This window comes from Oenanthe melanoleuca, chromosome 1, assembly GCF_029582105.1.
Source record: "Oenanthe melanoleuca isolate GR-GAL-2019-014 chromosome 1, OMel1.0, whole genome shotgun sequence".
Lineage (NCBI taxonomy): Eukaryota > Metazoa > Chordata > Aves > Passeriformes > Muscicapidae > Oenanthe > Oenanthe melanoleuca.
In genome coordinates this window covers 26,058,981-26,082,274 of record NC_079333.1, presented here as the reverse complement: position 1 = coordinate 26,082,274, position 23,294 = coordinate 26,058,981, and the positions used below count along the sequence as shown (strand labels likewise).

At 37.3% G+C, this 23,294-nt stretch overlaps 1 protein-coding gene across 1 annotated transcript in view; it reads left to right on the top strand.

Annotated features, from left to right (window-relative positions):
* Positions 1-22,280, top strand: part of WARS2 (tryptophanyl tRNA synthetase 2, mitochondrial) — a 41,570-nt gene extending 19,290 nt beyond the window's left edge. The window contains exons 2-6 of the mRNA XM_056497970.1: positions 3,418-3,675; positions 14,676-14,756; positions 16,443-16,528; positions 19,169-19,287; positions 21,285-22,280. Coding sequence (XP_056353945.1) covers positions 3,418-3,675; positions 14,676-14,756; positions 16,443-16,528; positions 19,169-19,287; positions 21,285-21,733 — 993 coding nt within the window. The 3' untranslated portion in view covers positions 21,734-22,280. The remainder of the gene's footprint in view (positions 1-3,417; positions 3,676-14,675; positions 14,757-16,442; positions 16,529-19,168; positions 19,288-21,284) is intronic.
* Positions 22,281-23,294: the final 1,014 nt, after the last annotated feature.

Below are 23,294 nucleotides of genomic sequence, written 5' to 3'. Positions count from 1 at the left end.
ATATTTGGAGTTATTACAGTGCTTGAACATACAGTTTATGCTGAGACTCTGATGTCTTGTATTTTCTTGGTGAAAGACATTCTCAAACTTCCTGTTTAAATGTCACTATTGCATTTTTATGTATTGAGTGTATTATACTCACATTAAGGGACACAGTTTTGCCAATACATCCAATATGTTCATAGTGACATTATCTACAGACTAAACAGTGATCTGAGAAGTGGAAAAGGCAGATAATGAACATGTTATGGAAGACACACGAAGCAAGCACTGCAGCTACAAGGGAACGGAGTCTGTCTGCCATGGGCACCAACAAAGTTTCTAGATAGAACTGTTCTCCACAGACTCAGGGTGTCAGCACTTTTTGGGTCAAGGTATTGGCACATGAGCTGATCTGTGCTGACTGCACAGAAATTCCTGTGCTCTGGTATAACACACAGTTACCCCAGGGAGCAGAGCTGTTCCTACACTGAAGTAGCACCAGCTTCAGGATCCCAGGGAAAAGCAGCAGTAACATCAAGAGACATGTTCAGGTGATGCTGTCTTCTACTAGATTAAAGTTGGAAGATGTGCAAGTTTCTGCACTATCTTTAACTTGGTCACCCTAACATACTTTAATTGATGTAGGGCCATAGTGGATTTCTGCTACATGATAACATTTCTTAGCTTTTATAACTGTGCAGGTAGAAAACATGTTTTATATAAAGTCACTGGAGTCAAGGCAGTAATAGCTTAATTAGTAATAATCTTAACATGGCATTCTCTGTGCCTTCTTACTGTCTTGATGCACAGTAAGAGCTGTATATCAAGAGCTGCATGTAAGAGCTCTTTGGGAAAGCAAGGGGTATAAAGCACAAGTGGAGGAAGAAAAGAATACAGGAGGGATGAAATTTTCTGATAAGAAAATGGAGTAGGGCTGCAAGAAGTATGGTGTGTGAAAGAGGAGTGCTGTTAAACAGGTGTATAAATGGGCACCAGAAAGCAAGCAGTACTGTGGGGAGAAGTAATTGTGAGAAGGAGCATCAGGATATGAACTTCGTGAGGGGAGACATGGACATGAAAAAAGGCTTTGCGCTCTGATAAACAACTAACTGTTCTGGGATTGCCAGTAGGGGTAGAACACCATGTTAGTTGTCAACTATTTGCTTCCTGACTTCTTCCTGTCTTGGTTAAGGAACATAGGAAGCAAAAGACAAATGTTACACCTGTAAAGTACCTGTTGCATTGCCTAGCAGCTGCTCTAGGCCTTTAGTAATAGAAGTACAGCTCTGAAGTTCAGTGAATCCCAAGTTTCTATAAGACTTAATCTCATTTATACACATTGGAATGTTGAATGCCTCATTCTGTAGGAGAGCACCTGGCCCTTCTCAGTGTTAACAGGAAGCTGGCTGCAGTCCTAGGCCAGGTAGTAGCTTAGTGGGAAGTGAGTGGATTCTGTGAGTGGTGAGAAATGCTCTGATGTAGGTTTCTAGGAAAACAAGAAGTCAAATGCTAAGTGAGGGATTGAGTATCATAATTCCATTTTTGCATAATGAAGAGAGGTGCATGGGTGATTGAGGACTGGAATACAAGAGGCTGGAATTGCTGTTGGAAGAAGTGGTATGCTTTTCATTGCTTCAAGTAATTGTCTCGAAGCTCCTGTGCTGGAGGCTCTCCAATAACACTTAGAAACTGACTCAGGAATGTACTAGAAGTCAAGAAGATATTTGGGATGGGGTGAAGGAGTTGCCATCAAGACTTAAATATGTAGGCATTTATGTGAGCAGGAGAGATTAACATGGCCGCTAGCCCAAAGCTGCTCTTGTCTGTCAGCACAAACACTTAAACGTTGGGTAAGAAAATTGTCTTGATCTGAAAAACAAGCTTACTTTAAAAGAAAAGGAAAATTTTCAGCAAATTTAGAAAGAAATAGTCTAGGCTTTTCTGAACTACAGATCATGCTTAAAAGTAAAAAAGTCCTATTCCACTTGGAAACACTTTCTCATTAATTTTTCTCAAGTCTGAGTCAAAATGAATTAAGTCAATTTGAAGTCCTTTTTTAACATTTGAAAATAATGGTACTTGGCTTTGACTTTTACTGCCATTTTGTGTGGTTTAATAGCTGTAGACTTTTTTTTTCTCCCACACACATTTGTAAGAGTTTCACAGAAAAGAAAACATACTACATCAGTAAATAAATTCTTCCTGCTAAGTTAGAGATGTTGCTCATAAAAGTTAGCAGGAAAAAAATCATGCAGCCACAAGCATAATGAAGTTGATGATCCTGCCACACAACTGATTCTGAGGATTTGTATTGTACAGCTTGCTTTGGTGGGGGGGACCGTCTTTTACAAGTTAAGCGGTCTTGCATGCTCTTGCAACTTGGCATGTAACAAGCATTTTCACATAAAACATTGCTGAGCTACTTCTGAATATGGTGGAATTCTTTAGGAAGGTCGGGGAGGTAATTGATCATATGCTGACAGCTTGGGGCTCTGAGAAAATGGTCAGATGGAGGGCTGTGATGCAGGAAAACAAACTTTCTAAGATGGTAACTGTCACTTAGCCAAGCTATACATGTTTCAAGCTTTTTAATCTTTGCTCACAGCCTCAGCTTCTTAGTCTTTTTTTGTTTATGCTGTTTCTCTGTGAACTCTTTTCCAGTGTTGACATTTTACTGGTCCTGATGCATGGACAATATTTCAGGTGTGATCTTGAGCTAAAGCCATATTTCTTTGAAGAGCTCTTTTAGAAATTCTCTTGCTGCCAAAATGTAGAGTTTCAGAACTCTGATGACCTCTTCCATTATTCTTTGGCCTTTGGGTCAAGAAGTAGGTTTCTTTCAGGAGCTGCTCAAAATGTTCTTTGCAGCTAGAAAAATAAGACTTCAATGTTCCTGGGAGTTAAGATGGCAATCTACTTGGACGTTGCAGGAGTTTACAATAAAAATTTTTTAATTTCTCTACACTGTGACCTAAATTTCTGGATCAGAATGGATATAGAAACTGATGTGTGGATATAGAAACTAAAGAGAAATATATAATTTTGGTGCAAAAGAAAATGAAAGAAACTACCACTTGGTTTCTGAGACCAACTTTTTTGCCAATCTTGTTTACAACTATATTGTTTTTGCATATGCAGTCTGACAGCTTAAAATTATGGTAGTTGTCAGTCTCTCTGCTGTGAGATAGAGTATTTTGACTTACTGCATCTATAGTTCTGAGGTCATTTATACATTAATACACTGGCAAGAGGGGAGAAGAGACAGGTATAAATGAGGCTTTTAAAATTACTTTAAAATAGAAAGGAATCTGTAAAAAACAAAAAGAAAAAACAAACAAACAAAAAAACCCAAACAAAAAAAAAAAAAAAAAAAAAAAACAAAAACAAAAACAAACAAACAAAAAAAGTGTTAATTTTGCCAATGCTTTGTCACAGAATATGGTCGTGGATCGGATTTTCTCTGGTATCCAGCCAACTGGGACCCCTCATCTGGGTAACTACCTTGGAGCCATTCAGAACTGGGTGAATCTGCAGGAAAAGTGCAGCTCAGTGCTCTATAGCATTATGGACATGCACTCTCTCACCATGCCTAAGGAGCCAGCTGTCATGCGCCAAAACATCCTCAACACCACTGCTGCTGTCCTTGCCTGTGGGATTGACCCAAAGAAGTGTTTCTTGTTCCGGCAGTCACTGGTGAGTGCTCCTGTTGTGTTTGATTTGTTTCTGATTAAGTGGCTTTCCACACATCTTAACGAATGAATTCAACTCGTTCAGTGCTGAACTCCTTTATCATGTTGGTGTTGCTGGTCCAAGAGAATGTTATCGGTGTTGGATTTTAAATTTATCCCTTGCTGCAGTTTTGAAATTTTGAAGAATGCAAGTGTGACTGAGAAGCCCATTCAGGGATAAGTACACTGTAAGATTCTGAAGCAGAGCTATGAATTTGTGCAGGTTATGAGTAAAATACTTCGAAGTCCTCTGAGAAGACCACTTATTTGTCTCTGTAACACTTTAGTCATGAAAGGTTAACTTATAAATGCATAAATGTGGCCTGTGTAGCCATAAAGGTAAGGAAAACCTGTTTTCTGTACTTTTGTACTGGCTTTTGCCACTTATTCTGCCAGTTGCACAGTAATCACAAAGTAACAGATGATGAATATGGTAAGTTTTGTATCAATGCCACCTTGATCATCAGGGGAGTTACATCTTCTCTGGGACTTATTTTCCCTTCTTTGCTATAATCTCCTTTTCATGTGCATGCTTTTCCATCTGATCTGGTAATTTGTATGTAAACCATGTGCTTCTCTTGACTACCCCAAGGGATACTGGACTTACCATCCACTTGGCATATAGCTAGCACATGTTATATTTTCCTGGAACACAGCTTAGTTTCTTGCTCAATGAACTTTCTGTTATTGACTCTAGACTGGCAAACTTCTGTAATTTTCACAGACACAGATGTGACGTAGCTTCTGCTCTTGTGAAGACACCCATAAATGAGTGTCCATCTTGCAACAGAACTGCAAAGGTGATGTGCTCACAGATCTGAATTTTATCGATGCAAGCTGAAATGGTGTTGCATTCTCCCTTTCAACACAATTCTTTACAGTCAGTTTCCTGGGGTTGTTAAACTGCAAATGGCAATCATAGCTCTATACCTCTGGTGAGTAGTGAATTGATGAAGACAGATATACTTCCTGCTTCACTTTTCCTCTGTATTAAAAACCAGTCTAAATAGATGAGCTCAGAATTCTAGTGGAAATAGGTTTAAATAAATTCACCCCATTTTTTTCAAATCTGTTTATCATTTTAAATATGTTACCAGCTTGGGTTTTAATTTTCCTCTACTCTGACTTGTCAGCCTCAAAATGATGAAGTCATTAGCTGGAATAATCACAAGGTGAGTTACAAGCCAATGATGCAGTAAAAACCAGTCTAGAGAGGTTTTTTTCTTGTTTTCAAGCAGCTGAACAATTCAATTAGTTACAACACAGGATCAGTGACTAGATACACAGAGAGGACTCTTCAGTATGAAGGATAAATGCTTTGCAGGTTATGAGTAGAGAGGAATAAAGGTTTATAAAACTGAAAGTGATATGGAGAAATTGTTTTATCCACTGAAGAATGTGAACTGACAAATATCAAAACAAGTTAACACCTGGAAGATTCAACACAAACATAACAATGCTGCATTTCAAAAAATCCACAATTGGGATACAAAACCCCTTGACACAGGATACAGTGCATACTGAAATTTATACGAATTCAGAAAGGGACTCGACAAATTAATCTGAAAAATTTCTTTGGGACTGTTGCATATCTGAGCAATCACCTCTACAGGAAGTGGTGAAACCACAGGTGAGAGAATATCCATGGTTTTCTGTACTTGCATTCTTTTTTTTTTGTTGGTTGCTGTCAGAGATGGATATTTGATCTGGTCCAGTGTTTCTTTTCTTATGTTCCTACTGGTCTAAAAGCTGTACGAGTGCTCCAGATCTTGCTAAAACCAACACTCAGGCTTCACCTTGAACCCAGCAGATTATCAGTGAGGATCTTACATTGCACTCAGTCACAGAAAATATGTTGTATCTTTCACAATATAATAATGCAGAGATTGAATCTTTGAACCCCCAAAGAGAAAATGTCAGACTCAGGAAATGATGGCTCTTTGTACAGTGCTTCTACAGTACGAATACAGTCAAAAGCCAGTGAAAACCTAAGACAGCTAAACTTGAACGTGTTCAGCTTTATCAAATGAAAGTTTCCAACAAATACGATTCTGATTTTCTTTATGGTGTTTAGGCTGGCCTCAGTTACACTGCCTTTTTACCTTAATTTTTCTGTGTTCTTGTCTGTCCAGGTGTAATGGTCATTGTTCTTATTAAATCTAAACCATTAGATTAAATGTTTGAGCCGTATCTGATGTTCTGATGTATCTGATATTCTTACCAATACTTACCACACAAGTATCCATACAACTTTCAGAAGTGGCTGATTGTAGCATATTTTTGAAAGCTCTATTTTTGTCACATTGCAGTCAGAAGAACTGTTACAATTGTTTGTGAGTATAGACTGTTTCAGCTCTGGTTCAGGCTGAAGTAGATTGTCAGCTTCCCCAAACCAAGTCTGTACAAGCTGTATGAAGTGGTCAGGTATACCCAGAGATGCACTATAATCTGTTACATTTATATAGGCAGCACCAGATGTTTCTCTGGAAGCAATTAAAAGGAGTGTCTGCGTGTAGCTCTTGATGTGAGGAAAGGAGACAGGAACCTTGCTAGTGTGATTATTGTTTTAGTATGATAATGAAATAGTACGTTATGGAATGTCATAATATCGAGATGATTCCTAAAAATGAAGGTGTAGGATGGATTGCAGCTATTGCTAATCAAGAAAGTTTATTGCTTGATTTTGATTGGAAATTTCTCAGATTTCAAAAAAAAAAAAAAAAAAAAAAAAACTGGCCTCCTTTTCAGCCACTGTAGCAGTCTCCAAGGGTGGTCTAAAAAAGCCCCACTTTAGTTTACAAACATTTGGCTGAGGTGTAAAGCAAAGTGACCAGAACTGATTGTATACAGAAATAGGGTGTGTACTCCCAGAGGTCAGCAGGAAAGCAGTGAAAATCCAGCAAATAGAGAACAAATAGAGAACTGGATTAGGTATTTAGTTATGGACTGAGCAGGTTTTTTCAATGGCAGATCAAACTGCTAAATGAGAGAATTCTTAGTAGCTTAGCATGCTGTAATTATTGTTGTATTTTAATTACCAAAGCTGTAGATCACAAAAATAATTTCTTTAATTACTCCTGAATGACATTTCTGTTCATTTTTTTAAACAAACATCATGCAACAAAATTATTGTTTATGAAGTTTTAATTTAATCACCAAAACCCACCATAACTGATGACTTTTTCTGTACCCTGATTCTGTAACAGTAAAGGTAGAATGAAGTTATTGCACTAGAGAAGTATATGTTATTAATATGTATATTACTAGTAATGGTAAGCCCCACTAAGGGAATTGCTCATGCAGTCATTCATGTAAATGCTGTTGTGTCCTCTCCCTTTTGCTGGATTACACTGGGCAAGAGTGGTCTAGAATTGCTGAAAAGGGGTGGGGTTTTTGTTCTTTATTTTTTGTTTGGCTTATTCTTTTTATATTTTGCTGCTTGTGTTGCTTCTCTGGAATATGTTTACCATATGTGAAAAGAAATAATGCTACTTGGTTTCTCAAAAGGCTTATGCTTTTGGTAAGGGTTTCACTTATTTTACTTACTTAGGCTTTTTTTTCAAATCTCTAATCCAGAGATATCTGAAATACCTGCTTCCAGAGTTTTCACACACTTTTTCATCCTTTTCAATACAAGAGACAAAAGGCTGAACAATATGAATCACAGACTGACTGCTGGGAGAAAGTGTGGTGAGAACAGATACCTCTCATGCTTATCCTAGATCCAAAAGGTGCTGCTATGATAAGGATACAGGGGAAGTTGACTTGGAATCCCAGAACAGATTTCAGTGATGTCCTCGCCTTTCAACTAAAATTAAATAAAAGTGTCAGAAAACTTGCATAAGCAAATTTTTATTGTATTGTTTAGAGACCATATGGCCTATGTATTGGATATACAGCTAAATTACCTATAAATGGAAAGTGCTAGTTGGATGAAAATTAGTTTAGTATGCTTCAGAGTTTACCATTTATAGATTGTATTGTTATAAAACATGTAAGTTAATGGCTGCATATTTGGTCTTAATGCATTGCAATTCAACAAATACCTCCCACACTTACATTGCCATATAAAAACTTGAATTCCAGCCTACAAAGAACAAGTGATGATAACTTGAAAATATTTAGAAGCAAGAAGGGTTGTGATGAATAATTAGGGTAGTGTTTGGAACCACATTGTCTGTGAAGGGTTATAAACAAACACATTTAATTGGAATATCTGGAAAAACAATTGTGGTGTATGTTGGACAGTAAAATGGCCTCCTAATGAGAGAAGCACTTTCATTACATCTTGTTTAATTATATGTTCTCGAGTAGGAATTTATAGAAAAGTGACAATTTTAGTAAGAATAAAAAATAAAAATAAATGCGTATTTCAAAATAGTGCATTTTTATTTGGAGTACAGCTGCAAGATGTATTAAACCCTCTTAGAGAGAATAATGTCAAGATATGCTTTAAGTGGCTGCCTTTGCTTACTGGGCATAAAAAAGGAGTTATGGAATAATGACTTATACAACATACTGTGAGAGTATTAGAAGAAACTGAAAATGTATTCCTTAAATTGTACCATAACTGATAAAAGCTGTAACAGTCATCTGTCGTAAAACTTAGATCCTTTATTAAAACCAAAAAGGACTGGGGGGGGTAAGTAAGGAAGACAGTATGCAATCTGCACACATGGTAAATTTATATGATATAACCCATTTTCTCTGACTTGTGGTGGGTACACTACACATTTCAGTTCTTACCCATAACCATCTTGTATCTCATCTGCTTCACAGTCAAAACAATATTAGAAACTGATTTTGCTTTTATGTGGTCTCAGGCAGTTCTTCCTGTCCACCTATCTATTGTAGTAGACAGATGCTAAATGTCCCAAGAGAAACTAAAATTCCATCAGAGTTGATTCCGCAGGCAGTGCTTGATACGCTGCATGAACGCTTCTCTGAGGAGTCCTCTGAGTTTCTGGACAGCATAATGTTCAGTTTCTGGGCAGAAAATTGCAGTTTTCATCCTTCTGGATAGGGTGATTTATTTTCTGAGTATAATCAGCTGCAGCATTCTTGCAGTGTGCAAGCGAATTGGAGCAGTAACTCTGGGAGGTGGGAATTTGCAAATTTGTCTTAGCCTTAACTCCAAAAGCCAAAATACAACAATATAAATGTGTGCACTGTTTCACTGCTGTTATTTTCCAGAAGTATCCATCTGCTTTGTTTTGTGGGCAGAGTTTGAATAAATTCATTTTGCCCCTTTTCCAATTTTCAGAGGGGCTGAAAAGCTTCCATTGCGTCATAGCTTATAAATTCATTAAAGTACATTAATTTAGCACGGTCCATTGAAAACTTCCTGTCAAAAGAGGAAGTATGTGACTGTTTAATTTAGAAAATTATTCTGCTTCTCTCATTACTCTATTTTCTCTCTCATGGACTGGACTAGACATAACTAGAGCTCAGTGAAAAGGAAAGCTATGGTTCGCTAGGATTTCTCTTTTTTTTTCTTTTCCACTTTAATTTACCTTCTTCATCTCATACTATTATATTGCTGTCATATTTTCCTCTATTCACCAGTCTTCTCAACACACCAAACTAAGTATTCAAGCAGTATTGGGACTTATACTAAGAGATTGTTTCTGAAAATAAGTTAATTTCATAATGAATAAAGGAGAGGAAAGGGTGCTTTGGCCAAATTACTGTGGTGTGTAAAGGGTTTATAACCAGTAAAGCTTGATTCCAGTAAGAATTTTCTTGGTCAAGTTCTTCAGAAAGGAAAGACAGATCTTATTTCTGTATGTTTTAACCAAATATAAATGAGGATACGTGACTAAATTGTTTCAAGGTAAAGGTGAAAGCTGTAGATACTGACACGTTTACTGACACATAATTAGATAACCACCCCTCAATTCAATACATTGCTTAACATGTTCTTTGAATCTGATACTGCCTTTGTAACCGTAAATTATTCCACCCAATCAATTATTTCTTTGAACAGGAATTTGAGATACTATGGCAAATTTTCTGTCATAAGAGTACCTGCACTGTGTGCATTTGATTCAAGAGTAGTCTAGTTTCTTGTCTTTTTACGGCCTTTTTTCTTTAACTGTATAATATAGAGACATATTGCTAAGTATCTTGAACATATTGCCTGCAACCTTAGGCATTAATAAAACCTTGCCTCTTATCCAAGAAAATTGAGCATCATTTGCTTTTAAAAAAGACCTCTTAAATTTTGCAGAAGCTTTTACTGGTACTTCTGGAAGAGATAAAAGTCCTAAAAAAGGTTTAATTTCTTTTTAAATGTAGGACTCTTTCCCTTCTGTGTTCCAATTTATTTTAGTACACAGCTATCCAAATTACCTCCTGAGACTATTTGTTTGTACTCTATCAAAATTAAATATTTTAAATTTACTGCCCCTTTAAAATGTAGCCCTTAATGAGGTTACTCTACGGAGGGAAAGCTGTTTCCACATGATAGATATGCAGCAAATTTGCAGTGCCTTACAGAGAAGGGCTATGGGTTGCAACTTAAGGAAATCTATCTTGAAAATAAAACAGTGCATATCTATTTGCAGAAAGCCAGTTCAGCTGCCAACATACAGCATTGTATTATAACCTTTGTATTATAACCTCATAAAGCTGAAGCCCATTGTTGATGATTTGTCTGCTTCCAGATCTGCTTCCAGTATTCATGCCTCTCCCACTGTTCTTGAATCTCTTGGCTTGCTGTCTTCCTCAGCTGTACGTCTCATCATAAAAATTATCTAGAATTATTTGGACTTAAAGTAGCTACTGGTTTTCCATGTATATATCATTGGCTGTGGCCAGGGAATATCGGCAATAATTTGGTAAGGAATAGCTAGGATCAAGAACAAAAAAAATGGATCTGCAGGAGGTTGTACTTCAGCATATAAAGCTCCACAGATGATCTAAGTATAAATTGTGACCTGAGTTTAATAACTTCATATGGCTGCACAAGTAAATAATTAAGAAGATATGTCTTTAAAAAGGAAGGAGCAGGGCACTCAGGTGAAGAAACAGAAATGTTTGTGAGTTTTAGATAACTGCTCATTGTCATTTGGAAGTGGTCACCTCTGTTAAATAAGTATGATTTAGAAAAATAAGAAGGAATCTGGGTATGCAGCCTTGGCCTTGTCAAGCCATAAAGAAGGAATGTAAGTAGTTTGGTCTGGAAATAACTCTTTGATTCTGATTAGTAAGCCAGGTTGTGGGGGATGCTTAATGCAATGGAGAGTGAAGGAGGAAATGTGTCCCTGCTAGTAGCATAGAGATGACCATCCTAATCCTTTGAGAAATGTTGATGTTTTTTACTTGTATGAGATTAGGAAAGAAAACTTAAAATGAGCAAGAGCACAGAGCAGGAAAAAAGAGAGAAACTTGTTGTATTTACTGAGAAGAGCAAGGGGTAGAATTTGGGCTGCCTGGAAAAAGGGGATTGCTATATGGATCTGGTTAAGATTTTTTGGAAAATTTTTAATGGGGAATAGTTGACTTTGTAAAGGGAAACAATAAATAGCGCACTTAAAACACTGTTATTCCTAGAAATATTTTCAGCAGAGCTACAAGAAATATTTCCCAAGAAAATAATGTTTATACTGAAAACAGGTGATTATATTTTTTTTCAGGACACAAAAGTAGCTGAAATTGACCTGAAGGATTTAATTGATTAGATAGCTGATCTTCAGAATTACCAGTGATTGTAATATTCTTGGAGTTTGGTTTGACATATAGTTCAGAAACTGTCACTGGTTGTGGGTTTTGTTGATAGGAAATGTAATTCTCATTTTCTACCATTTGTATTATTTTTATACTGATGTATTTGTGGGAGAGGGCACTCTGAGAAAATTATGCCTTCCTTGGAAAAGAGTTAAGTTTATTATTATCTGTTCTCTTTTGAAAAACTGGGTAACTCCTGAAGTGCATCATAGCTCTGGACAGTAGTTCGTTGTCAGGTTTTAAAATGCAAAAGAAATTGAGTTCTTTACTGGTTAAGGTATACCCAGAATAGCCTGAATTAACTGGAACTCTGTAGTTTTATTTCTTGAAATCCTAATTAGATTATTGGGTAACCTCCTTTAAAAAATTAATAAAAAAAGCGAGCAGAACACCTCTCTAACAGTCATACTCTTTTTCATTAAAGTTGTGTGAAAAGTAATGCTTTTTTCCTTGCGATGGCACAATAAACACTACCTAACACAATAGGAATCAACTGGAAATCGTTTTGTAGATTTATCCAAATATGAGATGTCTCTGTTTCCTTTCATTTCGCTGTTGAAAGCCACATAGGCTGTAATGCTCACTTTTTTTTTTTTTAAATGACACAGTCATATTCCTCATGGATTCTTGCTGGGAGTAGTTCTGGTCAACCTATTCCTTCATGACCTGAAGAGAGTAGTGAACAGAAGTTCGTGGGCAATGCTAAGTCCTTATGGGTAGCCAAATGCTATGTCAAGGAAAGGAATTCCAAAAGGACTCATGAAACAGAGTGGACAGGCAAATAAGGGGTAGAAGAGCTTTAGAACATCTGGGTGAAAGTATTCTAAACCTTCTTCACACAATGCAGGAAAGAAAGTCCTGGAGTCATCATTGGCAGTTCTCTGAAATCATTGGCTCAGCACAAGCAATTTTCAAAAAAGCTAATGATATGTCATTGTCACCACATCACCAGAAAGGGTATCGTGGATAAGACGGAGATGATGTTTTGTCACCATACAAACCTTAGTGTGCCCATTTTTTGAATCTTGGGTAAGGCTTTATAGTCTACATCTCCAGAACAAACTAAGTAATTTGATGTGATACAAAAAAGAGGAATTCATGCAGCAGGGGATAAAGTAGCTGCCTTAAGAAGGAAAAAAATTACAAGTCAGGGTTGCTTCAGTTTTAAAGACGAGAAGCTGTGGCATATATGCAATCAAAGGTTACAAAATCAAAAAAACACTGAATAAGCTGGGTGTGGAATTGTTCACCAAATTGTGCTACACCAGAAAGAGGTGGTACTCAAAGCCAGTAAACAAACATGGATACATTAGTGACTCTATTTTTTTACACATCAGGTTTAAGTCTCTGGAGCTTGCTGCTCCATGGGGTTGTGAAGTGGGCAGTATAAGCTGGTTCAGAAAGGGATTAGACACATTCCTGTGGTATCTTGAGACATTACCAGGACTGGGCCAGGGTTAATACCTTCTGATATTCCCTAATGCAACAATTATGGATGCTGGAGAAGTATGAGGGGAAGATACTGTAGGAAGCAGTAAGTTCATGTGTTTGCCTCACATGCTGCTCCTGCAAACAGAGCACAAGACTGCATAGCCTTTGTTGTGATCCAGTACAGTGTTATTTCTTACGTTCTTGTGTTTTGGTTGTTTAATGAAGACACTTACCTGCCATTTTAAATGGACTTGCGGCAAGAAGCTGATTAAGTTTTTCTGGGGGAATGTCTTCTCATAATTGTGATCCATGGGTATTGCTCAGTGAACAAAGCGTAGACTGAGCCTTTATGCTACTGGTGTCATATACATCATGGCATCTTCCAGTTTCTTTGTATCAAATTTGTGCAATCAATGTGATGGAATACTGTAGCTAAATGAGTAACATTTGGGCAGATGCACCATGACCAACCAGAGGCAGTAATTACCTGCCCTTCTTGCCAAGTAAAACGCAGTAGCTTAAACCGTGATTTAGTCTGACAAATGATTTGTGGTTTAAGCCTAGAACCTTCTTATTCTCACACCAATATACAGTCAGTTACTGCAGTTGGGATGATGAATGCTGACTCCTTAGCCTCCAATACTGAATTTTATTCCAACTGAAATCTCTACTCTTTGGTATACTTTTATGTCTTTTGTCCCCATTTTATCAGGCTTTTTCTTCAGCATATTCAGCACTTTAGTCTTAGTTATGAAAGGACTTCATGTTTGAAGATGGGAAATGAGTATAACTCGATAGGACCCAGAACTCTGTATTCAACCCAACAAATGCTGTTTAGATCACTTAGTGTTTTGGTAACTGATGTCATGTCAAATCCACTGATCCAGTGAAACACACGTGCAGTCTTGGCTGCGAAAGCAACATCTGACAGAGCTGAATCAATGACTGCATAGCTTTTAAAGAGGGTTCTTGTCAACACAAATGCAGCAGAGCACCATCTCTTCTCCATCCGTGACTAGAAGAAAGAAATGAGAAACCACTTTGAACCAGATGGTGATTCCTTCTAGATGAAATAGGAGTCTTGTGCTTGTATTTTCCGTGAAGGTCATTTTACTCGGGTATTTTGTTGCACTTTGTCTTGAGCACAGAAGATTGCAGGTCAAATAAGCATGAGGAAATTAATAAAAATACTGGATCTGTGGGAAAGGTAGAAAGAAAGGAAATAATCAACCTGAAATATTTCTAACCACTGAGCTGTAGCCTGGAGGTTGGATACTTTTACACATTGGTGACCAAAGTAGTCCAATGACTGCTAGCTAGGAAATACATTTAAAATGTGACGACAAAGGAATTGCAATTAATAATCCTAGTAATTCTTACTTGTTAACAAACACTTTTTACTGCCTTCTGTCTGGGTTTTTATATCATGTTGCAGGCATGAAGTTTTGAACATCTTTGAGACAGCTAGCATGCTCTTAAAGATTCATATCTGCCAATATTGCAAAGAGTGAATCAAGTATGCAAGCAAAGGAGTTTACATGTGTGTTCAACTCTGCTATTGCTAAAGCATTTTCTTTCGTGTTTATAATGAGTTGATAAGAACAAGAACCTTGCTATACTATTTTAATGTAGAGCATTCGATCATGGCAGTGTCCAAAAACTAGCTTGTCATTTGACCTTACTGAAAAAGTAATATACAGAAATAAATAGTTTCCTGGTTTTTAGTGAAATTTATTCTTATTGACTTTGAGAAAATATGCATATAAAAGAAGAAGATTTAAGTTGATTCTAACTTCATACTTTCAGGTTCCTGAGCATGCAGAACTTGCCTGGATTCTTGGGTGCTTAACTAATGTGCCACGTCTGCTACGTTTGCCCCAGTGGAAGGTATGGACAGCTTGGTTAATTTAAAAGAAATTTATGAGAATTCAGCAGAAATGTTGTCCTGGAAATACTTTTCATCTGTGAAGAACCAACTGTACCTTGGTTATTCTTGCTTTAGATTTAATTAATTCTGTAGTCCTGTGGTGGAAGGGGGAAAATATGTCTCCCCAGGTCTGTTTTTGGCAGAGACTTAAAAAAGCTGTACTAAGAGGTTTGTTTACTGTTGTAAAATTGATTTTGCTAGAACATTCAGTGTTATTTCAATGCCTATTTAATAATGCAAAAGTAATGCAAGATATTGCAATGGAAACCTTGGGCCTTGCTGATTAAGGAGTTCCATAAACAGCTTTTCTTTTTCCCCTATAAAGAGTGCTCTGTAGATTTTATGGAGGAGTGTTCAAAAGAAGCATGTGTTTGAAGAGGAGTATAGAAATTATAAATATTAAAAATGTGCTGAGTGATATTGTATCTTAAATGTTTGCCGTTACAAGCTTCAAATGTTCATCTTCTTAATCTTGGTGTTGCATCAGCATGACTGCATCAACAGAGTTCTTGCATTTAATTTCCTTGTATTTTATTTTGACATTTAGTAAGCAGAAAAAGAAAAAGACAGGAGAGAAAAGTATCTGAAAAAGGGAAAAAAAAAAAACCTGACCACTTAAGAGCAGTTTGGTTTGCAGAGTTCAGAGCAGTCTTAAATACCTCCAGATGTTTTCTTTTTTCCTGTTTTCCTTCTTAATTAAATAAAACCAGTAAAACTTAAATACAGCAACCAGTGTTAATGCATGGCATAGATTAAAGCAAACCTTTTCAAACCTGAGGTTCTAAAGTTAAGCTCTTAAATCCTACTTTGACTGGATTGACTTTCCAGACCTACAGATAGGTGTTACAGGTGCAAGGCTTTGCAAATTAGGTTCCCTGAACCCTAGGCACTTAGAGATGTAGACAGGATCTGTTGGACAGTGTGAGACAAGTCTAAATATATTTGAACAGTCTTAATGAAATAATTCAGGTTTCAGGGGGGTTAGTATATTTAGCTATTACTAAAAGTAAAACATAGATATGCCATAGCTAGAACAGAATTTGTGTTTGTAGCCTGACTGTCTTGATCTAGGTGATCCATATCAGGAAGCATCAGAATGCATTAGGTGGATTGTGGGGAGCAGTGTGAACTAATGGAGACGACACTGGACTCTCCCTCTGTAGTGCTGTCACTGTCACAGGTTCTCCCAGCTGTCGCTGGCTATCCTGGTGACTGAGTGTGATCACTTTGTCTTGATCTCTAACACAGGTATTAATACCTTTTTGTATCTCCATTATGAAGTGTTTCAAAAATTTATTGCTGAAGACACTATTTTAAAAGTAGGATTTATGTATAATATACAAGTGTAATAACCCAGCCTGATGGTTTTGCATGTGAAATCATTTTCATTACTAAGGTTACAAATTGAAAGCAAAAGAAACCCTATGTTCCCTTCTCACTAGAATTTCAGAACAGTGTAGGGAAATTCATAAATATAGGACATAAACCAGAATATATTCATAAGGAGTGGATTTTACATGACACTGTCTTCTGTACAGCTACATAATAAATTACTCAATTATTCAGAATTCTAATTAATTAATATCATGGATTTTGATACCATTAGTCAAAAGTGTGATTCTTCTCTCTTTTTCTTTTCCGAACAGACGAAGCGTGCCAGCCAGAGTAGCGAAGGAACTGTTGGTTTGTTGACTTACCCAGTGCTTCAAGCAGCAGATATTTTGTTGTACAAGTAAGAGGCAGAATGTGAGCCCGTGGGCAATGTCTGTTCAGCTTCATGGGAATGAATGCTTGTCAGGTCAACATGCTAACTTATTGAGCAGGGGAGCTGGGTGTGATTAGATCAGAAGATTGGAAATGGATGACAGACTCTCAAGTGGTTGATTGAAATCTAGCCTGGTAAAAAAGCTACTGACAGGGCTGTAAAGAGCAAAAGTTGGTCAATGAGAATAATTCTTAGGGAATTATAACAGACTGATGTTTAATTATACATATTACACATTCACACAGATGCACTTTTTTTAAAGTAGTTATGCTTTATTTTATGTAGTGTACTGTAGAGGCACTTAAACTGTCTGTATGTAGTATACCAATATTAGTGGGGGATTCTGTGTAGGCCAGTTCATATTGATGAAAAGGAGTAAGTTATTGACTGCATCTTGTAGAACCTGGGCTGGTTCAGTTTTCTCGGTGTTGTACTGTGTACTGCTGTGGAAATAGCCCCTAGTGAGGAACTGGGGACTCAGCATGCCTAAGCCTGTAGCCTGGCTGATAGAATTTGTTGTGCATTGTCATGACTGATTGTATTTCACGATATGATTTAAACTGACTGAAGTAAATGTTAAGGACAGTGCACCATGTATGAATTATTTTTATGTTCAGAGCATATGTACTTTGTGTCGTTGTTCTGAAGGGTTGAGACAGAGAAGTAACAAATGACTGAGGACAAGTCAGGTCAGACTAACCAAGATTAACCAGTTGTGAATTCATAAAAATGTATCTAGATAAATTTCATGTTAATTGATCATAGTAGAAAAAACAGGGCTGTTAGAAGACCAAGAGATTATATTTTTAATTTATCTAAATTTTATCTAAAAATAACAGGAAGCAAGCAAGCAAAAGTCAGAATTAATTTGAATATTATAATGATAATATTCAAATATAATATTATAACTTTATTTTACGTGAGTCCCATTTGATTGTTAAGTATTTGAGTGATTTGAGTGTCAAGTATTTAAGGGTAAAATTTAGACAACTTTATCAGAAATCACATTGTTTTGATTGAGCTCAGCCATGTCTGTCTCTTCCATCTGTAGTAACATCGAATATTTCATTTTTCCTTAGTTAAGCCTGCAGTTTGTTGGCTACTGTCTATGTTAACAGCAGGCTGTCCACACAGAGCACACAACAAGGAAGTGAAAGAGAAACAATATCTCTTTGAAGAAACTTGACTTAATATCTTTAATAAGAAATGTTTTAATGTAAACAAAATAATATGAGGAAAGAGAAATGGTGAGAAATGGAAACACAGGAATGGAACAGCAGTCATGAAGTAGAATTTAAAGCTGGAGGAGGTGGAGAAACAGTACTAGCTCAGATGAACCAAGGATCAAAGAGACAGGAAAATGGACATAAGGTAAATATATGACAGAAAGGAGTAAAAATAGCACCAGAATAGAAATATTTTTTAAAAGTCAGCAAGGAAAAAGGTAAGGTATCGTCCAGAGACTTTAATAGAGATAATATGTTTTCTGTTTAGTGGCAGACTTTGTGAATATGGAACCATTTTGGCATATGGAAACATTTCTTTTGACCTGCTTAAAATGTATTGATTATGGTAACTGATTTTCTCTCAGTTGTAGGGCACTGTGATTTACTGTAACTGTTTTTAGGTTGCTTTGCTGACTGGTTGGGAATAAAGGTGGACAAATTGATTCCTGGATGTCCGCCCAGTGATTTAGAATCAGAAGGAAAGAGTACCGTGTTGATCTGAAATTTTCTGAGAATTTAAAAGATGCATAGTGAGCTTCCTTACTTTGGAACATGTCCAGTATTCATAGCTGAATGCACCATAACCCTTAGAAAAAAAATCTGCTGGGGGATGGGAGAGTAATCAAAAACTGGCAAGATTTCAAGTCTGCCTCATCTAAAAGAATCATACATTTTTAGCAAGTATGATTAACTGTGGGAAAGAATAACTAGGGGAAGTAATGGGTTCTTCACCTCCTCATGTCCTCTGATGCAGATTATATTTCCCTCTAGAAGCATATTCAAGCCATTGAGTACAATACAGAAGATCAAATTATCCTTTGCATCTAGCAATTCTAATCCTTTAATAACACTTGTGATAATAGAGGTGCTGGATCACAATTTATACAATTGTGATGAGGAAGAAACACTCTCTTCTTTCCTCCCTTTGTACCTCTTCAATATTAACTCCTCAACAGTTTTGTTTTCTTGAGACTTGACATGACAAGGTGCTTGCACTTTATGCCTTGCAGATCCTTCTTACTTTGTTTGCACACTATAACATGTGCTCTTTGATCCCTAAAGAGGCAGCAGGAGATACTACAGAAAGCTTTCTTTGAGCTGGGTTTGATGAGTTGCTCTTACAGGTATCTTTGCCATGTATGTCTTCACAAAGGGCTATTTTTGCCCTTGGTTATGTGCTTCAGTTCAGCACAAAAAGCAGAGTCATCCTTGAATATGTTCAATTTAGGATCTTGTTGCCACAGCACCTATATCTAGCTGGAACTGAGTGTTTGGCTCAGTCTGGTCCTCAGTCATGGCAGAAGCTGTGACAGTCTTGAGTAACATTTCAGCAGAACCAGAGAGCTTTGCTGAGTTTCCTGTATCTGTCTTTTATTAAAAGGTCAACACATGTTCCTGTTGGAGAAGATCAAGTCCTGCACCTGGAACTAGCCCAAGATATAGCACAACATTTCAACAAGAAATATGGAGAATTCTTTCCTGTGCCCAAAGCCATTTTAAGTGAGCTGGTCTTGCTTATTTTTTTCCCTTAACTGCACTTCGAAGTTGAAGATGGATTTAAATATTGTGGAAATAGTTCAGGGACCAAGAAAAGGGAGCAAACTGATATTAAGGGAGTGGAAAATTAAAAATTGGCAACAAGAGACTAGGGGCTGTGAAAGTGAACTCCCAAGATAGATATAAGGCTTTAGAAATCCATGGTCAAGGAATGTACGTGATGTCTGGTATTCTAGTCCCGGGGGCCAGATACACTCTACTGCTGCCAGTCAGCCTTGCTCTTCTAGTACTGGACTTTTTAAGAGTAGGGTCTCTGTTGCTTGTTGCTCATTCAGGAGACATGTAAGCAACAAGGCAAGAGCAAGCAGAACGCTTCAGTGTCTTGAGTGGGAGATGTTTACTTTAAGCATAGTGAACAGCCTGTTGGTTTATATGTACAGTGCTCCAATTTTTTTTAAGGGTGTTTAATATATACTTGAGTATTTCAATATGTATCTGTTACAGAGCTTAAGACTTTACAGTTTTGATCTTGGACTCAGGAAGACTTATAAGGAAAATCTTCTCAGCCATTTTTGAGCAATAAGGTCATAAGCCAGGGGGTGAGAAGGAGTCAGATGGCGTAAATGGCATGTTTGCTAAGAAACGTGAAGAATTGGGCAAGGATGAAGCGTTGCATCTTTGTTGTAAGTAATGTAGAGGAATGCACAGCAGAGACCTTCGCCCCCAAAAGGGCAAGGAGTTCTCACCTTAGAAAAGACAGGCAGTAATAAACCTTTCTCAGTTTTCAAGCCTCAGTGACAGAAACAGTGTTAGACCTAGAGTGGAGTTCTGAGAATATTAGGGATTGCAAACTCTGCAGTTTCTAACTGAGTACTAAGCACTGTAAAGAGGAGCTGAGTGTAGCCTATAATACAGATGAGACTCTTTACCATTAAATAAAAAGCTCAGTTTGAAAAAGGAAAAATAGAACATTTCAATTTGCTCCCAAAAAGCTTTCCTTCTTAAGTTCACAAGTATATGCAAACCAGCAGAATATTCTAGATGAATTGAGAAGGTAGGGACCAGTTCAGACTTACTAGCTGCAGACAATTTAATTACCTGGACTCTTTCAAATTTGCAGAAAAGGGACAGACTTACAAAAGGTGATTTCAGAACAAAGCACTTTCTGGGGCTATCTGAATTGTATGCTTGAAGAACTCTTATCCTTTCACTGAGTACACAGGCCATCTATGAGCAGTATGCAGGTAATTTAGTTGGCTGTATTAGGTGTCTGAAAACAATTGGTGTGAGTACTCTGTAGATAAGTGGTACTTTGTGTACTCCATGAATTTTATTTCTTGGTGAAAAACTGAAAGAGTGTGGGTTGATGCTGTTAAAATACTTTGCAATATTCTCCTAATGCTACTAATCTGTTTCATGTACATGCATGTATTTGGCAGTTTGTACAATATCCACACCTTTCTTATCTGAACAGTGCTTTACATCTAACAGAGCTGGTCAATGTTGAGTTAGAGAATTGTAATAACTGTTTTTTACTGAGATTTAGGAGAATTGCCAAGAGCTTTTGAGTGGAAGAGTTTCCTGAAATAAAGAGATTAACTCTTACAGGATTCTCTTTTTTTTTTTTTTTTTTTTTACTAGTGGAGTTAACCTGTTTCTCCAGTGTTCAGAACCTTTCGGTAATGTGCAGTAATAGAAGAGAGGAGAAATTTAGGGGGAAATCAGCACGTAACCTACATAAAGTATTACGAGTAGCCCCAGTAGGAGTTTGTGCTTAGTGAGGATAGGGGAGATGGAGCAGGCTTCATTCAGTTTATGAGAGGAGAAAGGTGGCTTCTTAGAAGGACAGGAAGGGTGCAAGGACTAAACAGAGCATATGTGATTGTGCTCACAATTCATTTTTGAGCAAGGATAAACAGCTTCATCATATAGCTGCACATTGTTCTTAGCAATTGTCATAAGAAACCATTGTCTGTGCTCATAACTTTTTTTTTTTTAAGGTACAACAAAGAAAATAAAATCCCTCAGAGATCCATCAGTGAAGATGTCCAAGTCAGACCCACAGAAGTTAGCTACTGTTAACATAGCAGACAGCCCTGATGAAATAGTGCTGAAATTTCGCAAAGCTGTGACTGACTTTACCTCGGAGGTGACCTACGACCCTGCCGCTCGCCCTGGTGTTTCCAATCTGGTGTCCATTCACTCTGCAGTAACGGGGCTTAGCATCAAAGAAGTGCTGCACCAAGCCACTGGTCTCGACACTGCTCACTACAAAATGGTGGTAGCAGAGTCAGTTATCCAAAAATTTGCTCCCATCAGGAATGAAATCAAGAAACTCCAGGAAGACAAGTCCCATCTGATAAAGGTTTTAGAGGATGGAGCAGAAAAAGCCAAAGAACTGGCTGTTCCTATCTATCAAGAAATAAGGAGACTGGTGGGATTTCAATAGAAATGCTGAGTAGTTTCAAGGACTTTTGTATCATGAGACAGAGATTTTGTTATTTGTAATAAAATCATTTATTAATTTTTAATCATTTTGGTTTGAAACAAAAACTTTTCTTCCTGGAAGATCCAAGGAGAATGTTGAAAGTAATTGCATTTAAAAATGCGCATGGAGCCAGGTATTTCCAGTGGGATCAGCATTAAACTTGTCCGTATAGTCAAAGAGGGAGGACAGAAGCAATCACAATTCACTAACAAATTGTGCAAAAGCAGATTATAAGATTGCCCATGGGGGTTTTTGGATTTTTCGATTGACCACTGCAAGAAGCTGAAGTGTAGACAAGGTGATCAGAATCCAGTAGAAAGGTTTGTAATCCTCTCAAGAACATACTAAGTTGTGTATGTGATCTTGTTACAGATGGACAATTTATCCTATTGGGAGTTACTAAGCTTTGATGTGGTGATTGAACATGTTCTTGGATAACCAGAATAAAAGCAGAGACTTAAAAATAAAAGGTCAGGGTGATGAAGAGAGAACTTACTGCTTCTCCCTACAGTGTCTTCAAATTCAGTGTGACTTTTTTTATTTTTTTTTTGTATCTAGATAGTTTCTGTGAAGTGAATTTCACTTCTGCCATTTGTGCCATCCTGCTGGTCAGTCTAAGGTACTTCAGTGAGAAAAGACATGTGCTTCAGCTGCTCCTGTTTCACCTGCTGTTCTATTTAGCAGGAAGCTCCTGGATTTTCAGTTCAGCATCAAGTCTAGGATTGCTTTAAAAAAGGTGCAGAAGAGAAGATGTAATCCTGAATCAAAGAAATCTTGGGTTGAGAATCAGAGAACTTTCTGTAAAGTTTACAAAGTTGCTTTTTTTAGAAAATTGTGTCAAGATCAGAGCCAGAATAGAGTTTATTAGTTATTTATGGACTTTTCACTATTGAGCCTTGCAAAAGTGTAGTGATGGGAGAGCAGTGTTAGCCTGCCCTCATCTTGGGCCTCACAAGATCCACAGACTTGGACCCATGGATTGTGGCATTTGTTGGGGAATGTGTGGCAAAGGGGAATTGCCAAAATTGTTCTGAAGAGGAGTAGTAGTACATGTTAAAAGGTAACAAAAGCCCTACTGGTCCTGTGCCAGCATATTTAACTGTGTCATTGCACTTCATGGTGCTGTGTTTCAATTTGCTGTACTGTAATATAGATTGAGTTAATCCTGTACTCTGGCAGCTCATAACCACTCTATGCCTGTGGCATTTGTCATGAAGGATTGCAGTCTTACATGACTGAGTTAGTAAAACATGGGAGGGGGTGTTTCTACATAGTGCATGGTCGTTTTGGGGTTTTTCTAAAAAGCAATATTTGGTTAATTATAGTGAGTTGATTCAGAAAGAAATATTTAATTTTCCAAAACATAAAGCTGGGAACTGTGTGTCTCCAGATCTGTGCTGAGATCTGTATTATTTGTTAGGGATCTGAAGAAGAGAACTGACATGCAAGAACTTGATGATGCCAGATTTTCTAAAATTAGTCAAGACTAGAGAAGCAGAGTGGATGGAGACAGACTGATTGG